General features: G+C 56.2%; 6 protein-coding genes across 6 annotated transcripts; 2 read left to right on the top strand and 4 right to left on the bottom strand.

The window, feature by feature from the left end:
- The first annotated feature begins 410 nt into the window (after positions 1–410).
- J3D65DRAFT_431833 (Bud-site selection protein) lies at positions 411–2,211 on the top strand. Its single transcript, XM_066796194.1, has one exon. It carries the CDS (start codon positions 520–522, stop codon positions 1,981–1,983), a length of 1,464 nt encoding a protein of 487 aa, XP_066653711.1. The 5' UTR covers positions 411–519; the 3' UTR covers positions 1,984–2,211.
- J3D65DRAFT_629647 (uncharacterized protein) lies at positions 2,056–3,212 on the bottom strand. Its single transcript, XM_066800761.1, has 3 exons — positions 3,123–3,212; positions 2,698–3,072; positions 2,056–2,628 (listed from the first exon to the last, which is right to left on the bottom strand). Exons 1-3 carry the CDS (start codon positions 3,142–3,144, stop codon positions 2,441–2,443), a joined length of 585 nt encoding a protein of 194 aa, XP_066653710.1. The 5' UTR covers positions 3,145–3,212; the 3' UTR covers positions 2,056–2,440.
- A 60-nt stretch (positions 3,213–3,272) lies between these two features.
- J3D65DRAFT_629644 (eukaryotic membrane protein family-domain-containing protein) lies at positions 3,273–6,433 on the top strand. Its single transcript, XM_066800760.1, has 2 exons — positions 3,273–5,021; positions 5,068–6,433. Exons 1-2 carry the CDS (start codon positions 3,399–3,401, stop codon positions 6,391–6,393), a joined length of 2,949 nt encoding a protein of 982 aa, XP_066653709.1. The 5' UTR covers positions 3,273–3,398; the 3' UTR covers positions 6,394–6,433.
- Positions 6,434–6,967: 534 nt separating this feature from the next.
- On the bottom strand, positions 6,968–9,320 carry J3D65DRAFT_431605 (amino acid permease-domain-containing protein). The gene is made up of 5 exons (XM_066796193.1): positions 8,817–9,320; positions 8,171–8,749; positions 8,082–8,120; positions 7,271–8,018; positions 6,968–7,205 (listed from the first exon to the last, which is right to left on the bottom strand). The coding sequence occupies exons 1-5, from the start codon at positions 8,977–8,979 to the stop codon at positions 7,028–7,030; spliced, it is 1,707 nt and encodes a 568-aa protein (XP_066653708.1). The 5' UTR covers positions 8,980–9,320; the 3' UTR covers positions 6,968–7,027.
- A 769-nt stretch (positions 9,321–10,089) lies between these two features.
- Positions 10,090–12,382, bottom strand: J3D65DRAFT_604406 (membrane transporter; the record flags this gene model as incomplete). The annotated part of the gene is made up of 5 exons (XM_066798267.1): positions 10,090–10,682; positions 10,731–10,778; positions 10,837–11,626; positions 12,000–12,223; positions 12,301–12,382. The coding sequence occupies 5 exons, from the start codon at positions 12,380–12,382 to the stop codon at positions 10,090–10,092; spliced, it is 1,737 nt and encodes a 578-aa protein (XP_066653707.1).
- A 976-nt stretch (positions 12,383–13,358) lies between these two features.
- Positions 13,359–14,114, bottom strand: J3D65DRAFT_669101 (Prefoldin subunit-domain-containing protein; the record flags this gene model as incomplete). The annotated part of the gene is made up of 4 exons (XM_066803165.1): positions 13,359–13,551; positions 13,619–13,686; positions 13,754–13,888; positions 13,932–14,114. The coding sequence occupies 4 exons, from the start codon at positions 14,112–14,114 to the stop codon at positions 13,359–13,361; spliced, it is 579 nt and encodes a 192-aa protein (XP_066653706.1).
- Between the last annotated feature and the right edge of the window lie 3,291 nt (positions 14,115–17,405).

The following is a 17,405-nucleotide window of genomic DNA, read 5'->3' as shown; positions in this document are numbered from 1 at the left end:
GCAGGCAGGACTCACTGCTGCGGTGCATGATGTTGAATTGGATGGAGCTCTCGTGTTGGTCATAGGGACTAGTTGGAACTTGAATACCAGACTGATATGTAGTGGTGGGCATACCACAGTTTGAATGAGATTGAACTTGTCTGAAAACATGCATTTTATTGTGAGCACGACCCATGAAATTGAGTATCGGCTTTTCTGTACACCACACCTAACACTGGACCAGATTGTAGGTCAAAAGCATAATGTATAATGCTAATCAACGCGTTCTTCACTATGTACTCTGGGCCTGACATCTACGGTAGTTAGATAGTCAATTTGGAGAACAGCGGCGAGCAGTATACGTGCACGGACCACCACAACGCGCTAATCCTTGACACGCAGATCCAAAAGTTTCCAAACTGTTGAACCAACTTTTCGCAATCCACTCGCAACACCAACACCAGCGGCTCAGACACCCCTCGGCAGCGCCAGTTCAGCATTCGAGGCTGCAAAAAGAGCTATTCTCCAAAACCCACCACCATGCCCAAGCGCAAACGCAGCGGCGCCTCCCTCGCGCCCGCCGACGACATCAACCCAGCGCTCGCCCGCCAACGAGCAAAGCTGCTCCCACTCCTCGACCGCTCGAAAAAGACGCTCGTGAAAACGCTCAAGCTGGCGCGCGGCTTCGAGCGGCAGAAGCTGTCGCGGCGACTCAAGACGGCGCAGACGGCCAACGACGCGGCGACGGCGGCGCGCGTGGCGCGCGAGATCGACGCGGTCAAGGCGCTGCAGTTTGAGCGGCTGGCCGAGGTCGGGCTGGGGCGGCTGCTGGGCAAGGTCAAGCGGGTGCGCGAGCACGAGGCGCTGCCGCCGTGGGTGCTGCGGGCGGGGTTGAAGGGGGCGAGTGCGGAGGAGAGGAAGGAGGTGTTGGATTTGCAGGCGAGGCTGTTTAATGCGCGGGCGACGAGGGTCGCTATGGATGCGATTGTGGAGGATGTGAGGGCTTGTTTGGGTGTGGAGGCGGAAGAGAAGGGGAAGAAGGGGGGAGTGAAGGAGAATAAGGCCAAGACGGAGAAGAAGAGTGCGCAGATGGCGAGGAAGCAGGTTGAGGAAGAGGACGCTGGTTCGGAGAGCGAAGAGGCGGAGGTACATGATGGTCAGGGCGACAATGTCGACAGCGAGGACGAATTCGCTGGCTTCTCAGATCGCATTGCTGCGTCTTCAGATGAGGAGGAGGAGGAGGATCACGACGTGCTACGCGTGCCGCCTGGCTACAAACCTACGCGCGACCTCTCCGTCACACCGGACCCGTCGCCTGCAGCCTCTGAAGACGAGGACGACGAATCCCTGGCAAGCGCCAACGGGTCTGACGACAATGACGACGAGCAACAACCATCGGACGCCTCACTCCAAGAAGAGGAACAAGAAGACGACGCCGCAATCGCCTCCCCATCACTCTCACCCTCTCCCGAACCACCCTCCAGAGCCACACGCGCCGCCGCGCCAACCAAGTCAACCTTCATCCCATCCCTCTCAGCCGTCGGCTACATAAGCGGCTCCGACTCGGGCTCAGAGCCCGAAGACATCGACGAAGCAGTAGCGCCGCCGCGCAAAAACCGACGAGGCCAGCGCGCACGCCAAGCCATCTGGGAGAAGAAGTACGGCGAAAAGGCGGCACACATGCAGAAGCAGCAGCAAAAGGCCAAAAAGGATCGGAACGCAGGGTGGGACGCGAAGCGCGGGGCCACGACTGCGGCGGACGGAGGCAGAAACAAGGGGGTTGCGGCCAGGAGAGGGGGCGCCAGGTTTGGCGGCGGGCAGGGGAGCGGTGGGCCCAGCAAGGACTCCAGCACGGCGGCGAATACGACGGCGCTGGGCAAGCGCAAGGTTGCGCATCGCGATGATGAGGGCAAATTGCATCCTAGTTGGGAGGCGAAGAAGAGGTTGAAGGAGCAGGCGAGCGCCAAGGTCGAGTTCCAGGGCAAGAAGATTACGTTTGATTGATCGATGGGAGGGAGAGGAAGATGTATGGGCGAGAGTGGGCTTGAAGCAAGAGGTCTTGTCTGTCGTTTTGATACCACTGTGTGCTGGCGCTGGATGGAGAAGAGCTCTGGAAAGAAGCCGCTTCAATACAAAAGTCTGACCGTGGTACGTTGACCATCACTCCTCATAGAAGCCTGTTGGCCATTTGTTCAGAAAGTTCCATGTGCCTGAAATTCTTGGAAGAGATTGCTCTCCGTTCCCATCCTTGCAGCACAGCTTTATACCGTGTAGTATGTTCTACCGTCAACCCAGAACTTGAATCTCCAACATATTGTCTTGCGTCCCAGCCACCTCTATACCCCCATGATGGTTCGTCTCACCATGTCCCGCCAAAAGACAAATACAGCACGCCACGCTGCCACAGTCAAAACTCCCCAGCCCGAACGCCGCCCGAGTGCCTGCCTTTATACATCATGCATCATGCAAATTGGTCATCCCACTCTTCCTCGTCATCTTCCGGTGGCGGAGGTGGGGGTGTCTTCTTCTTGAGGAGGTCCTTGCGGTCCAGTGGGCACGTAGTGTTGATCTTCAGCCACGGGCGAATGCACTCGAGGTCGAAGCGATGCAACGGATGACAGGGGAGCTCGACGACTAGCGGGTACGGGTCTATGGCAAACAATACGTCAGCAGCGCGCCCTCACCATCGTTCGTCGCAGGCAGCAGGCAGCAACTCACCGTCCAAGAAGGGCAACCCGCAAATGTTGCACTGATCGTCCTTCTTCAGCGCCTTCTTCGGCACGCGGTCCAGCGCATCGAGGAAGCTATCCGGGACGCCCTTGACGCCGCCGGGCGGAGGGTTGTTGGCCATCTGGCGCAGCTGGTCGACCAGCTCGAGGTGCTGCGTCTCATCGGTGCCGCGCATGAGGGCTATGGCGTCGGCAAGCATGTCATACAGGGCGGCTAGGTCGGACGGCGTAGGCAGCGCGTGCGGATTGTGCCGCGCTTCTCGCGAGTCGTCCAGCTGGTCCAGCGCAGAGTAGAAGGTCGAGAGGTCGGGGCGGCGGCCATCGTGCGCCTTGTTGGCCTCCTCGGCCGCGATGTTGTGTTCCACTGCTTCTAGTCAACCTGGGAGTTTGAGCGGTTGGGCGCGATTGATGTACCTTCGTAGCCACCTGCAGACATTTTGAGAGGTGCGTGGCGGACTGATGTGGTGGTGTTGGTGCTCAGGTTTTGGAGGGGTCCATTGGATGGTCATCCATCTTGGCTTCCGCTCCAGCTCCGCTCCCCGCGTGCTGCTCTCGGCGCCGTTACACCGCTCGCTCTACTTGTTCCAAAACGTCATTGTAACCGTAACGCGACGCCAGAACCAGCTTATTGAGCGTGTCGACTCGGCGTGGAAAGCATGTCACTCGCTCCCTCTACGACTCTGCAGCGCCATGACCGAGCTGCGCAACCAAGCAGAGCCCGGTGAAGCATTCCCGGCCCTGAATTCCAACGGACAGCTGCCTTCGCCGCGCGACACGCCGGATCCAGGAGAAACATGGGCACACGACGATGGCGCCCAGGGCGACGTCGAGGCTCTGTCTCTGGCCAAGGACGCGCCGAATGGCAACGGCATGGCCAAGGAGAACAAGCATGAAAGAAATAAAGTTGAGGAAAAGGAGCCACAGCTCAACGGCACGAGCCCGTTGGACGCCACGAGAGACGCAAAAGAAAACCGCCAGGAACCCGCGACACAGCACGTACGGAGGAAGAGCAGCATTGCCAGCCCGCGCTCGCCCCGCAGCAGCGACGCAGACAAGAATGGCATCCTGAAGCTGTCGCCCCAGCAGATCCAGGAGCTCACGTCGTCGCCGACGTCCCTGCCGACCCGACCCGCCGACCCCCTGCCCGAGCAGATGCCTATACTCGAGGAATCCCCTCTGATATACGAGAAAACCGAGTCGGGCAAGACTTCGCGGTCGAGGTCTCCGGACAAGCACGTCTCGCCACCAGACGTGCTGAAGGCGGCCAACGGCAACGGACAGGCGCGGAGCTCCGGGAAGGCGGCAGATCAAGGCCAGCTGGACGAGATTGTCATTGCAAAGACGGGCTCTGGCCATTCGAGGTCGGCGAGGCCGAGCATGTCTTCGCGGACCGTCTCAACGCCGCCCATCATCAGACGCAAGCACTCGTCGAGGGGAGGACTGACTCCGGCAGTCGACTCCGCTGGACAGCAAAAGAACCGACCCGTGCCGCTGAACCTGGAAGAAAAGAATACAAACGATAGCAATGCCCGCCTGAAGCCTTCATCTGCGCATGATGGACCTGTTCCTTCACCCATGCCGCCGAGCATACCTCTTCCACCATTATCGATACCCACTTATTTGCAGTTGGAGCTTTCTTCTGAAAGACCTTCTCCTCTGTACATCCACCGGCCGGCGGTGAGCGATTTCCCGTACGAGTCGTCCCGGATCAAGTTTGAGCGCTTGGTCAACTTCTTGATCCTTCCCTTTGAGCTGGAGCAATCCCTTGGATTCGGCGCACTGGCGTGTCTTGATGCATGGCTCTACACGTTTACGATATTGCCGTTGAGATTCCTCAAGGCGATATGGATCCTCGCCAAGTGGTGGACCACCGAGGCTTGGAAGGAGGTCCACGGCATGGCTACGGTCATCTATTTGGGCACTGGCAGATGGTGGAAGAGAAGGCAGATGGGTGCAGAGAAGGCGGGGCCGAACGCGCCGAAAGAAGTACACGAGACGCCCAAAGCTGCCTCTTTTCCGCTTCAGACTCCTCCTTCAACGAATCCCCAAGAGCGTACGCCATCAATCACGATCCCCGCAATCGTAGAGCCGCCGTCGTCGCGAAGGTCGGGCAAGAACCCTTCCGTTTATCGTCACCGCAGGCTCAAGTCTGTTCCTTCTGCATTATTACCAAATCACAAGGCCGACCTCTTGAAGGGATTGCTGGTGATCTCGACATGTTTGGTTTTGATGCGTTTCGATGCGAGCAGAACATACCACAACATCAGGGGGCAAGCGGCCATCAAGCTTTATGTAATCTACAACGTGCTCGAGGTAAGTTCCGCAAGTCTTATCCAACCAACAGTGCTAACTGGCCCAGGTATGCGACCGCTTGTTCTCGGCTCTCGGCCAAGATATCCTGGAATGCCTGCTGTCACGCGAGACGCTCGATCGAAACGAGGATGGCCGTAGCAAGGTCATTCGTCCTTTTTGGATGTTCCTACTGGCGCTCGCTTACAACTCCATCCACGCCACCGCCCTCTTCTATCAAGTCATCACATTGAATGTGGCTGTCAACTCGTACTCAAATGCGTTGCTGACACTCCTCATGTCCAACCAATTTGTTGAGATTAAAGGAACGGTTTTCAAGAAATTTGAAAAGGAGAATCTTTTCCAGCTCACCTGCGCTGACATGGTTGAGCGGTTCCAACTGTGGCTCATGCTCATGATCATTGCTCTGAGGAACATTGTCGAGGTTGGCGGTTTGACCATCTTGGGCGATGTTTCCAGCTCGACGAGCTCTGGTGGCTTGGGCGGGAACGGCACGTCCGCGCCGTTCAGAAGCCCCAGCATCATACCCAAGAGCTTTACCATATTTCCCAAATGGACAGGGCAGGTGTTGGGTCCGTTTCTACTGGTCCTAGGCAGCGAGATGCTTGTAGACTGGCTCAAGCACGCGTACATCACCAAGTTCAACAACACCAAACCCACCATCTACGGACGCTTCCTGGACGTCCTGTCCAAGGACTACTACAGCCACGCCTTTTCCGACCAGAACCTCACCAAGCGCTTGGGCTTACCTGTCCTCCCCCTCGCTTGTCTCTTCATCCGAGCTACCATGCAAACCTACCACATGTTCCTGGCAACGCACATGCCCTTGCCCATACCCAGTTCTGCAACGGGTCTTTCAGTAGAGGAGTCCGCGTCCGCAAGCTCACCGGCGACCACGGCCGCCTTGGCACACATCGACCACATCTTCCGGCGAGCGCTCGGCCGCTCCTCGTTCGGCGCAGGCGTGGCCGGCGCGCCCTCGTTCCGCTCAGCTTGGACGTCATGGTCCCTCGACGACGCCATCGCCTTTGCAACCATGGTCGTCTTCTTCCTGGTCGTCTACTTTGTGCTGCTGGCCCTCAAGCTGGTGCTGGGCATGGTGCTGCTGTCGTTCGCGCGCAGCCGGTACCGCGGCATGAAGGAGCGCGAGCGCATGGGCCACACGACGGACGGCAAGCGCATCGGTGGGTGGGGCGTCACGGAGGTCGACGAGGACAAGAAGAGGTGGATCTATGCGGATGATCCCGAGGGTTTCCGCGCTTTGCGCGAGCGTGAGGAGAAGCAGAAGCGCAAGGAGAGGGATGAGAAGGATGGCGGCACTGGTGTTTTGGAGGCGACGGCTAGGTATAGCATGGTTGCGAAGAGGATATGGTAGATTTGTATATAGGGGTTGGAATTAATAATTGCATGCTTCCACCACTACAATCTTTGACTGCGCGTCGACACATATCCACTGCTCTGTGCCTGCGGTATTCTGAGATCTTACTTCGTAAAGCCTTCTTGAAGGATGAAGTAGGGAAAAGTCATGTGACTTGAATGACTCAAAAAACAAGGTTCGAGACCTGTTATCCAAGCAATGTAAAGAAGATGTATTCATCCTGCTCCTCGTAGTGAAAAGGAAGTAAAAGGGCATGTGCGTGCTACGACTTGGCTAGATGGTTCAGGCCTCCTGTCTCACGACACACAGACCACTTCCCATGCACGATAGCTCCACAAAAACTAAAGACAAAACGTACAACAGCCGGGATTCGCTGCTGGTCACCCACGCAACTACTAATCGGCCGCAAGGTAGCTTATCTATGGAAGAGCGGACGGGGTTCCGAGTTTTCTACCTGCTATGGTCGTACGTGGAAAAGAAGGTGAAAAGGTTGGTATATATTGTATTGTGAACAAGCACCTCCCTCAACTCAGAACAAGAGTCCTATACTGGTGCCGCTACTTCGTCCACAGATATGTAGTAGGCGGATTGAGAGCGCCGAGTTTTGGTTGCCCGCCTGTTTGCTCGGCTCTCAATCTCTGGGCTGATTGTCCTGGCTCTTGGTAATGACAACAGGGGAGCTTTCCTCGCCGCCGCCACTGATGCTGGACGGCTTGATGCCCTCAATGGTCGTGCCCTCGTCCCTCAGAGCGTCTTGCTGGTCTTTGGAGAGCTCGTCGGCATCGAGAGTTGTTCTAGGGCCGGTGAACCTGGTTTGCGCGTCAGTTTGATCGAGGTTTTTTGGGGGAGAAACAGGGGAAAGCGGAGAACTCACCACTTGCGCGCGTCGATGTAATAGTACGCGAGACTGCCGCCCCACAAGGCAACGCTGATGACGCACGTGTAATTCATCGTGCCAACAGTAGGATTGGGGCCGCCGGTCGGGAACATGGCAAGCAGGGTGCCGAAAACCATGAAGACGATGGCGATCCAGCCAATGGGCTTGCTGAACTTGCCCGTGTAGAATGGCCCCGGCTTGAACTTGTGCTCGCCCCACACCAGCCGGCAGAAGATGGGCGTGCCCCAGGCGACGTTGTTGCCGGCGACGCCGAGCGAGAAGAGGGCGCTGGCCGCGGCGCTGTCGATGAGGCTGAGGAGTCCCAGCACTGCGCCCAGGAAGACGCAGCCCCATACCGCGCGCAGCGGGATGTAGCCGAACGTCTTGCTGATTGGCCGGAAGAAGGATGAGAAGGGCAGCGCGCCGTCGCGTGAGAAGGCCCACGTCTGACGCGAAGCTGCTACGACTATCGACAACCCCATCAGAAATTGCACGATGAACATCAGGATCATGAAGCCGAGCGCTCCCCGCTTGCCCAAAGCGTCGTAGTAGATCTGTGCCATGGGTTGACCATACGCAGAACCCAAAATGCTGGAAACGTCGGGCGACATGCACGCTGCAATGACGATGACGATGATCCATCCGAAGATCCAGCATGACCCGATCGACATGAGGATGCCGTAGGGCACAGCACGAGTGGCGTTGGCAGCCTCTTCGCTGATGTGAACGCAGGAGTCAAAGGCACCTATTTGAGGGTCAGGGGTCAGGGGTAAAGGATCAGGGGTAAGACTAAAGAGACTTTACTCACCGATCGTCCAAATGGGCGAGAGCCAGCTGAGCATGAATGCTTCAAAGAACGTTAGAAACTGACTGCTGAGTGGATTCTTTAAAACTCACTCCATCCTGCCGGCCAGGTCGTCAGATTGTCGACTTTCCCAAATATAAAAGCAGCGTCATTGCGCTGATCTGCCCTTCCGATCGGTAGCGCGATCACTGTCGCAGCAATCAGGACGAAATTGGCGACGACAAACACCGTCTGCAGCTTGCCCATGACTTTGGACAAGGTCGACGCCAGCACCCCGTGACAGAGGATACAGGCCAGGAAGACAGCGTAGATGACTCCTCGTGAAGGCTCCCATTCACCATCGCGGGCAATCACAACGACTGATAGCAGCATGAGGGAGAATCCGTAGTCGATGCTGCACAAGCCGCCGATGAGACCGAGTGTGTTGCTGTAGCCAACCAGGAAGCTGAGCGCGTTGCGGGTGTTTGGCGAGGCAAAGTAGTGGGACCAAAAATAGAGGCCGCCCGATGTAGGCATGGCACTCGCGAGGTCTGCCATTGCGAGGCCCACGAAAAAGATGAAGAGACTCGGCACGAACCAGCCCCAAACCAGACCAACGGGCCCGGCCGGCAGACTGTAGGTCAAGGTGCTGGCAATGGATGGTAGAAGCCCCATGATGGAAAAGGCAAGACCTAATTCGTTCCAATTGTGCATTAGAGTCGCGTATAAAAAGATTCCAGGGAGAGAAAGCGTCCGCACCAAACACTTCGATCATTGTGAAGTTTCGACGAAGCTCCTGTTTGTATCCCAACCCAGCCAAAACCTCGGCATCCTCAGCACTGGCAAGTCCATCGGCTTGCGCCTTGAAAACAACGGAAGCGCTTCTCCTGCCATCTTCCTCCGGTATGGCGTCGGCGGTCATGGTCTCCCTGCGAGGGAATGTGGAGGCTTTCAAAACAGACCGAAGAGACGATGACTTGGATAAATGCCGACAACAAAAATCATGAAAGAAGAAGAAAGGAGACGGCAGTCGTTTCAGAGGTTGAAGCGCGGTGTTGTGTAGCTGAGAAAATGATTCCAAGCCAAGGCAAAGTTGACCAGTAGCAGCCGCGCGCTCGTGAAGTAAGATGTCCAGGTAGCAGTGTCTCACAACAACATCGTCATAATGCTGCGCGTGCAGTAGCGCGCGTCCTTATACCGCTCCCCACCTTTCGACCCATGCTGGAATGTGCGGAATTGGGTGCTATCTGCAGCAACGCCTCTCCCTGTCCGGCCCAGAAGCTTGCAAGGCTATCTAAACTACCGACGAGGTTGTTGGTCTGCAATTCCGCCTTCAAGTCGGCTCCGCTGCGTGTGTACGACTCGCCGCCTGCGTTGCGACGGGCTTATCTTTCCGCGGCGGGGGGACTAACATCCATGGCATAGAGCGCGGTTGCACCCGAGGCGATGGATTTCAGCGGGCGGACCGTCGCCGCGGTTGAGATGTCTATCGCAGTTGTCGGGCCGGGCAAGGAGCACACTGGGCTTCGCTGTCAGTTGCCTTCACGCTAGAACGGTCCTTTTCCCAAGAGACGTGATGTGGCGGCGAGGTAGGCGGCGTTGTAAATGGACGTGGTGAATCCTGCATCGGACGGGCCAATGGTGGACGCGAAGCTGGCGATACGCCTTATCGATGGTCTGGGGGGTGTGCGGGATAAGCATTCTGAGGGCAAGCTTCGCTTTTTCATGTGGGGTGACGCATCACGTGGATCTGAGCTTGTTTGTCTTGGTGTTGCTCCAATCTATACGTACACCAGACGCCTATACCGAGTGCTATGCCGAATATGTCAAGTCCATCCGAGTATTGTTGAAATTCGCCGGATTGTCCGTTTACTGCGGGTCATGTTGGAGAGGAGCAGCCGGCTGCTCTTTGTTGGCCCGACCAGCAACTTCCTCCAATTTCTTGTTCCATGTTTCGAGGTTGCTTCTTCCTTCTTTTGTTGTCCAATTTTGCGCCTTCCTTTTTCCAAAGCCATCCCAATTTGTGTATTTCTTATTGCAGTCTTTCAGCATTCTTTTCAACATCACTCTCATCGGTGACCACAATGGCCACTTCATCCCTTTCCTTCTCCTTCTTCTCCTTCAGTTCCCTGCAAAAGGCACTGTTGGCCCTGATTTTGTCTCCATATTTGATGAAAACAAAGGGAATCCCGCACAGAGCCAACATGATGAAGCCAAGGACGCTGCACGCCCAGCCGACACCCAGATTGCCGTACATCGGTTTTGCGGCAAATGGAAGCGCCGCTCCAAAGATGCTTCTTGCGGTGCCCGAAGCCGCCATAGCCGAAGCAGAGAATGTCTCGTATGCGTCGACGAGGTAGTTGAGGATAGACATGAAGATGAGCAGGTATCCAATGCCATAGGGGATGCCTCCGAGGACTGGGACGATCCAGTGGACTTCGCCTGGGCGTGCAGACCATCCAATCCAGAAAAGCGAGCCAACGAGGAACGGTCCCGCCATGCAGGCCAAAGGGAGACGTCGGGCTTCTTCGGTGTGGGTCCAGGATTTGCCCTGCGCAGCTGCTTTCCCGAGATACGCATCCCAGGCGAGGTACATAATAGAGGCAAAGACGACACCGACGCCGACTGGGAAGAATCAGTGACCACCCTGAGCAATCTGAGCGGTGAACTTACTTGGGAGAAATGCCAAACCCTCCTCTCCCGCGTTGAAGCCATATCCGTCTATTGAAATTGCAATTAGCATCGTAAACCGAGTCATCGCGGAATAAACAATACTTACCTTTGTAAATGATCGGAAAGGCCTGAAAAAGAAGGTAAAACACGGCATAGACGAAGCTGAGGTATACGCAGCAGAAGAGGACGAGCCACTCGAAAAGCATCATGCGAATTGGGCGGGTCAAAACAACGACAACGACGTACTTCCAACCCTTGTTCTCGACCTCGATTGGCGCAACGATACTTGGATCACCCGTCTCTTTGCGCAGCCGTGCTGCTCGCTGCTTCAAAATGATTGGTGCATACGTTTCGGGCATCAAGACGAGAGGGACCCAAGTGATTCCTGCGATGATCAACCCAACCCAGAAGGTCCATCTCCAGTCCACTACACTGATGAAGCCCGAGATTATGGGCCCAATAAGCGGACCGAACGTCGTCGCTGCCATGTAGACGGCCATGGCGCGGCCTCGCCAGAGTGGATCATTGTAAACGTCGGCGCAAATGCCACCTACGACACTGATGGCGCAGCTACCGGGCACGCCGACAAGGAGACGGAACACGACGAGCTGTGCGAAGCTTTGGGCGAGGGCGCAGCCCAGAGTGAAAGCGGTGAACATTGCGAAGGCTCCTGTCATGACCCATTTGCGGCCATAGAATTCGGAGAGCGGCCCGAAGATGAGGGGTCCTACGACGTAGCCGACGATGAAGATGGAGGTCGGGAGCACAAGGAGCGATTGATTGGTGACGTCGAAGTAGGCGCTAAGCTCAGAGGAGGCGCCGGAGGAAAGAGATGACGAAATGGTGCTGTTTAAGACGGCAACAATCGCGGTCGTCAGAGGCAGCAATTTCTTTTTCTAGAAGGTCGTTAGAAAAGTGCCAAAAATATTTAGGAGACGCCTCGCCAAAGGAAATTGAGACCCCTTCCAACATGCCGCTCGGAGGTTTGGTGCTAAAAGTCATGATATACACGATGTTTCCAGCGAGACGGGGAGGATCCGTACCCGGATACGAAGAACGCACGAGGATATCTGAGCAGGAGGAAGATATGAGGAGCATTCAACGTCTCTCAAAAGTATTCATCTGACCGCCCGATGAAGAAAGTGTCGGCTGTGTGCCATGACTTTTGACACCAAGCTTCGATGGCAGGCCAGCCATCAGCAGAAATTCTGGGGCATCTCACTTGATACCGTGACAGAAACCCCGGTAGAAGCAGAATAGATCACGCACCGTAGTCCAGTTTACAGGATTATCGGGGTCATCCTTCTCAAAGCTAACCACTCTCTTCGTGGTCGAAGCAGCCGAGCTCGAGGTAGGAGAGGACAATTGGGAGTCGTTTCCCTTTTCGTAATCGAGCTCGACCTCCTTGAAAGATGCGGGGGATCGGGGAGTTGCTGGGGTTGCGGGGGAGAGGGGCGCAGGAGCAAGGCGAAAGATTCCATCGTTGCGAATGGCTCCAATGATCTCAGCGAAAGAAACAGACACAGGATGCACATGGGAGCCATGGAGCGGGATGACGAAGACAACATACAGTTTTGGCTGGGAGAAGAGTCATGGGATCCGCTATCAACGCTGAGAAGACGGCTAGGCCGATGCGAAGTCTCGGACCTCATGATGGTGAATGGAACAGGTATAAGAGGGTACGAGGCAAGGCAATGATGAGGGAGTTTAGGGACGACCAGCACCACAAATATAAGAAACTACTGCGCCGGGCAGTAAACAGCGAACGGAAACGGCGTTAGGAAAGGCCGAGAAGGGAATGAGTAGGAAAAAGAGGAGAGAAAACGGAGAAACTGAACGGCTTTTAGACCATTGGCAAAAAAGTGGAGATGCCCCAGCGAAGGCACAGTGGGGGGACACCGGAGAGGCACAGAAAAAAGAGCATGCATGCGCTTTGCTTGATTCGTGGGCGTTTGGTTTCGTTTGGTCAGAGCTGGACGGCGACCTTTTTCGAGTGGCTGAATGCATCACTAAGTGGTCAATGTCGCTCCGAAACAGATCTTCAACGCGCTCCACTTGCCACGGAGAGGGCGTGCAGTGACGCAGCGCTCGTGTCCAGAGCAGTTCATCTTTTGGGCCGGCACCGGTTGGTCGACAGGTGTTTCGCTGCATCTGCGCAAGGGATCGGCAGGGTGGTCTCGGCCCAGCCCTACATGTGCGTGAGATCCTGTCAAGGGGGTAGACGCAGTATGTTGACGCTGTCAAGCCAGCGTGTGGGAGCACATTGAAGTCGTGATTGTAGCCCAAAGGTATGAGTAAACCCTGGTCGGTTATGACGGCAGTTACCCGCAAGTAAAAATGTGATCGAGCTTCGCAGCGGGCCGTGCTGCATCGCCACATTGGGAGGCTGAATAAGCCACGCGTGCTCCGAGAGGCCTTGCAGCGACGACAACCAAGGTGTTGGACAAACATGTGGAAAAGCAGAGTCCATGGTCGACCCAGAGTCGGGGAACCAAGAAGCAAACAAACAAGCAAGCAGCAACCGGGTCCAGAACGGCGGAGGCGGGCAATCTGTGACAGGAGACTGAGCGGCGTTTCATGAAGCTTTGGATTCGAAATGGCTGTGACTTCGGTTGGCGTCGGGAGGTTTTATGTCTCCAAGTTGATACTCCTGCCGAATCTCGCGTACAGCGCCACCTTGCACTCCTGCATCTCGTCGCGCACGCTGCTGAGCTCTTCCTCGACCGCTTCGACCTCTTTTTCAATCTTCTCCGTGGCTGAGCCAAGCAGCTCCAGAACCTCTGCTTGCGGCAACGACACAAACGCGTCGCCGATCTTGTACCTATTTCCGTCACGTGACGTGTTAGTTCTCCCTGCGTCCCAATTCATGTCGACAGCGGGCAACATACGGCACTTTTTCGTCTTCGTCCACGAGCTCTAGCTCGGTAGACACCTCCTCGAGATCCTCCTTGTCCTTCTGAAGCCCCGCAGAAACCAACGAGTCAGCTTCTTTCACGTTGCAGGGAATGGACATACTTGCTCACCTGTTTGGTCTTGAGCTCCTCCTCGAGCACCTTTTCGCGCTGGTGCAACCGACTGAATCTGTTGATCTTGTCCTGATCTTCACGGCGCACTTGCACCTCTTCGCCGCCCGTCGCGACTTCATCTTCGCGCGAAAGCTAGTAGCGGGCAGGCCAGTTAGCGACGAGGACCCCTACTTACGACGACCGTGTTTCGGAGAAGGGGTGCATTACCATGCGGCGGCTCATGAGTGATGCCATTTTCGAAAAGAACGATGGGGCTGACCGGTGGCGAGGGTGTCGATGCGTTCGGCTTGCACGTCGCTCGATGTGTGATGACAGTCGAGTTGGGGTGCGAGTTTTGCGTTGTCGACGTCTTCGCCATGACGGGAGGGCGGCCGCGACTTTCGCGAGGGACCAAGACCAAGTCCCCCAACCGACAACTTCGACGTCTGTTCACCAAATCCACGCTTCAGTCAAAAGATCCATGTTTCCCTTTCCCCAAAACCAACCCACTCATGACAGCTCCGGCCTGCACGCATACCCCACACATTCCGATGCGGCTCCGGACGATGCCGCGCCCCGTTTCTGGAAGTACCTCCGCAAATGCCCGACCTCAGTTCGAGCTGTCTCACATCAGTCGCACGATGAGATCTCCACGAGGCTCTGAAGCCCGTTCCCGAGAGGTCTCCACACCGCATCGCGCTCACCAACCCATGCCTTGGCTTCACGTCAACCGGAAGTCTTGATAAGAAACGGCCGGACGCCCATTGTTTGGCAGAGCCGCAGCAGGTCATGTGTGTTTCGGGCTAGCAAACAGCCCATCGGCACCTATTCCACGCCACAAACGACAGTTGACAAGACGTAAGAGGCTTCTCACTGCCAAGGGCAATACATCGTGGGGCCGTACTACTGACGGCGACTGAGACGGCTGTGCAGCGCTCGACAAACGAAAGTCCCTTGTTGGCTTCGACTTATCAGCATCTGCTTAAGACGCCTCCGGCTTCTGCCTTTTGGCGTTATGCAGTGCATATGCGCTCCGATGTATTTCCGTCATTCTGGTCCAAACACGCCCCGAGAAGCTCAGGATCAGCCAGGAATGCCAAGTTGTCGAATTACCGTTGAATGTGGGGGGATTATTGACGCTTCATCCGCTGACGATCATCCATCAATTTCTTATTTGAGGGTGACGGATGTGAGTGCCAACAGCAGCGGCGTCGCCTTGGTACCAACAAGTCCGGCTCGCGGCATTCAACAGGCAGCGGCGCAGCAGAAGGCGAGTGACACCCATTGCGCAGGATTGTATGCACTCAACCACCAACAAAAACCAAGGTTTGGTCCATGTCCCACTCCTTCGCAAATCAGAGTGAGATCTGAATGCAGCGAGCGCGAGGCTTGAATGTCCTGGCGGGAGAGAGGCAGCCAAGTTGCCTCGCAGCAAGCAGAATCAGTGCGCGTGAGCAGCGCGCAGATGTGGAGACGGGCCAAGTCTTCAACAGAATCCAGGGAACGATCAGTTTCGTCAAGGGACCAGCTGCTTCGGTATGTCTTTCCAAGATCACCAACTGCTTGCATTGTCGCCGTCTAGGATGAAGAGCTGGAAGAGCAATCGATCCTTTGAAATGATGTCATTGGAAAGATGTGTGTATCGACAAATTGCACCGGGTTCATTAGCTTCGAGTGCATTCTCGCACGCTGTCGGGGCGAAAATCACCCTCTCTCGTGTCTTCCAGTATGCCACTCGTCTTGGTCTTGGCCATCCAAATCCATCCCCAGACACAATTCATGAGCGCTTTCTCGGCACAGGCCCAAGGGTGCCTGCCACAGAAGGGATCCAGACGACAGACGGCTGGCCCTGTTCCTTGTAAGCACTACATGGACCTAGCGTGCCTTGGGGGTTTACCTTGTCTACGCTTCGGGCCAAGGCATCTAGGAGCCGCCCGTTTGTTTGGCTGTCACGCGCTGCCCAGACCAACAGACAGACCCGATTTAGCCATGCAAAGGAGCGTGGGAGGGTCTTTAATTCCCGCTCCTCCAGTCGCGATTGACAAGAGTGGCATTAGGCCGACGCTTTCGGCAAGGCGTTAGCTTGGTGTGGCCGAATCTGTTTTCTTGGACGCTGTCGCAGAATCGCCAAGTACTTAGTCGCTTGGAGTCGGTCGACTTGGTTGTCATCGGCTGGACGTGCGAAGATTGATCGTCCAAATGAATTCATGGGTGAGCCAGGCCGAGTAATGAGTACATCGACTTCGAAGAGAGCAACTGGGCATCGCAACAAGGAGTGGACTTTATTTGAGGCAGCTGACTGCTAGGAAATCGAAACCACACACTTCGTTTCGAAACACCTGCATCCCCAATGCAACAAGTGCAGACGGATAGACGAGCAGTGAAAGCAAACTTCCCACTTTCGGGCACCGCATCCTGACATTCACGGTGTCTCTCGCCCGCGTCTCACGCATGAGCTCATTCAACCGCCAAGGTACCTACTTACTCCCCGAGCGTCTAAAGGATGTGAGTGCATCGGCAACAGGGGAGAGAGCAAGGACGAAGCAGTTGACCGGCATTCTCAACATGTCCAACATGCCGTGAGATCCCACGCTTAGATGAAGGGACGACCCGAAAGCCCCTGGCAAAAAAGCGACCTGAATGTCGGCGATCTCCATGTATATTCTCTCTCGCACCCGTTCACCCGCTCTGCAGTCGTCCAGTGTGACTGACCTTGGTTGGCACAGACAGGGAGATGCCGAGGAGATCAACTCGAAGCAGCAGCAATCATTTTGACATCACAGCCAGCAGTCTAAAGCGGCCATAGCCGCAGCGCCGAGCCACGCGAGCGATCAAGGTTTGAGCCAGCATTTACATTTTCGGCGGGGGAGGTAAAATGTCATTGGCCGAGGTCGAAACCAGCGACGGCACAGAAATAGGCACGTTTCTTAGCCGCGTCGGTCAAGACTGGCTGCCAGCTTGACACGCTGAGGTGTGGTGCAGTGGAAACATGGTGGTGGTGGTGGTGCTGCTGCCGCCGCCGCCGCGCCGGGAGGACGAAGTCTGATTCAAAACAGATTCCCTCCCTCCATCCAGCTGCTGCAACGGAACCCACACCTCACACACTACCCCGCCGCCTTCTACGTCAAACGCGCTATCCCGGCAAACGGGAGCAGTAACTAGCACTGATTTGGCTCGTGACGCCGAACGCAAAAGAGAAGAGTCCATGACTACCGCCCGCACTCTGCACACTGGAGCGCGAGACGGACGACAAGGCGCATCTCGCACGCATCGCAATCTGCTCGCTGCCAACGAGCGACTTCGACCAGCAGCGTGCGAAGGCACAGGCGGCGCGGGGCCCCGTTGGTCCTGTTCGGATCAGAGAGATCCGGGTGCATACATAGCAAGCGCCGCGCTACAGGGCCGGGCGACTGGAAAAAGAAGCCAAGCGCAGCGGTGGCGCGAGCGCGACCAACGGCAACTAAAACATAGAGGCGCAGATAGTAGCCGTCCGTCGGTCGGTCGGTTGCCGTGGCAGACGGGCTGGACCTGGCTCGTCCCATGGCGATGGGAGATTTTGGCGCGCGCGCTGGGCTGGGGCTTTGGGCGCAAAAGAACAAGACGGAGGGAGGGACAGGGCGATTGCAAGCTGTCGGGCTGCAAGAGGGAAATACACCTGGTCGCCTTTGTT

Source organism: Phyllosticta citribraziliensis, assembly GCF_038025025.1.
Source record: "Phyllosticta citribraziliensis strain CPC 17464 chromosome Unknown J3D65scaffold_8, whole genome shotgun sequence".
Classification (NCBI taxonomy): domain Eukaryota; kingdom Fungi; phylum Ascomycota; class Dothideomycetes; order Botryosphaeriales; family Phyllostictaceae; genus Phyllosticta; species Phyllosticta citribraziliensis.
The sequence above is the reverse complement of the archived record's forward strand: the minus strand, read 5'-3'. Positions and strand labels throughout refer to the sequence as shown.

Coding starts and splice junctions, on each gene's coding strand:
- J3D65DRAFT_431833 (XM_066796194.1), top strand. CDS start 520: ATGCCCAAGCGCAAACGCAGCGGCGCCTCCCTCGCGCCCGCCGACGAC.
- J3D65DRAFT_629647 (XM_066800761.1), bottom strand. CDS start 3,144: ATGTCTGCAGGTGGCTACGAAG. Junction 3,073..3,122: donor GTCTGCAGGTGGCTACGAAG/GTACATCAATCG, acceptor GACTAGAAGCAG/TGGAACACAACATCGCGGCC. Junction 2,629..2,697: donor CGGGTTGCCCTTCTTGGACG/GTGAGTTGCTGC, acceptor TGTTTGCCATAG/ACCCGTACCCGCTAGTCGTC.
- J3D65DRAFT_629644 (XM_066800760.1), top strand. CDS start 3,399: ATGACCGAGCTGCGCAACCAAGCAGAGCCCGGTGAAGCATTCCCGGCC. Junction 5,022..5,067: donor TAATCTACAACGTGCTCGAG/GTAAGTTCCGCA, acceptor TAACTGGCCCAG/GTATGCGACCGCTTGTTCTC.
- J3D65DRAFT_431605 (XM_066796193.1), bottom strand. CDS start 8,979: ATGACCGCCGACGCCATACCGGAGGAAGATGGCAGGAGAAGCGCTTCC. Junction 8,121..8,170: donor GACCTGGCCGGCAGGATGGA/GTGAGTTTTAAA, acceptor CGTTCTTTGAAG/CATTCATGCTCAGCTGGCTC. Junction 8,019..8,081: donor CTCGCCCATTTGGACGATCG/GTGAGTAAAGTC, acceptor ACCCTCAAATAG/GTGCCTTTGACTCCTGCGTT.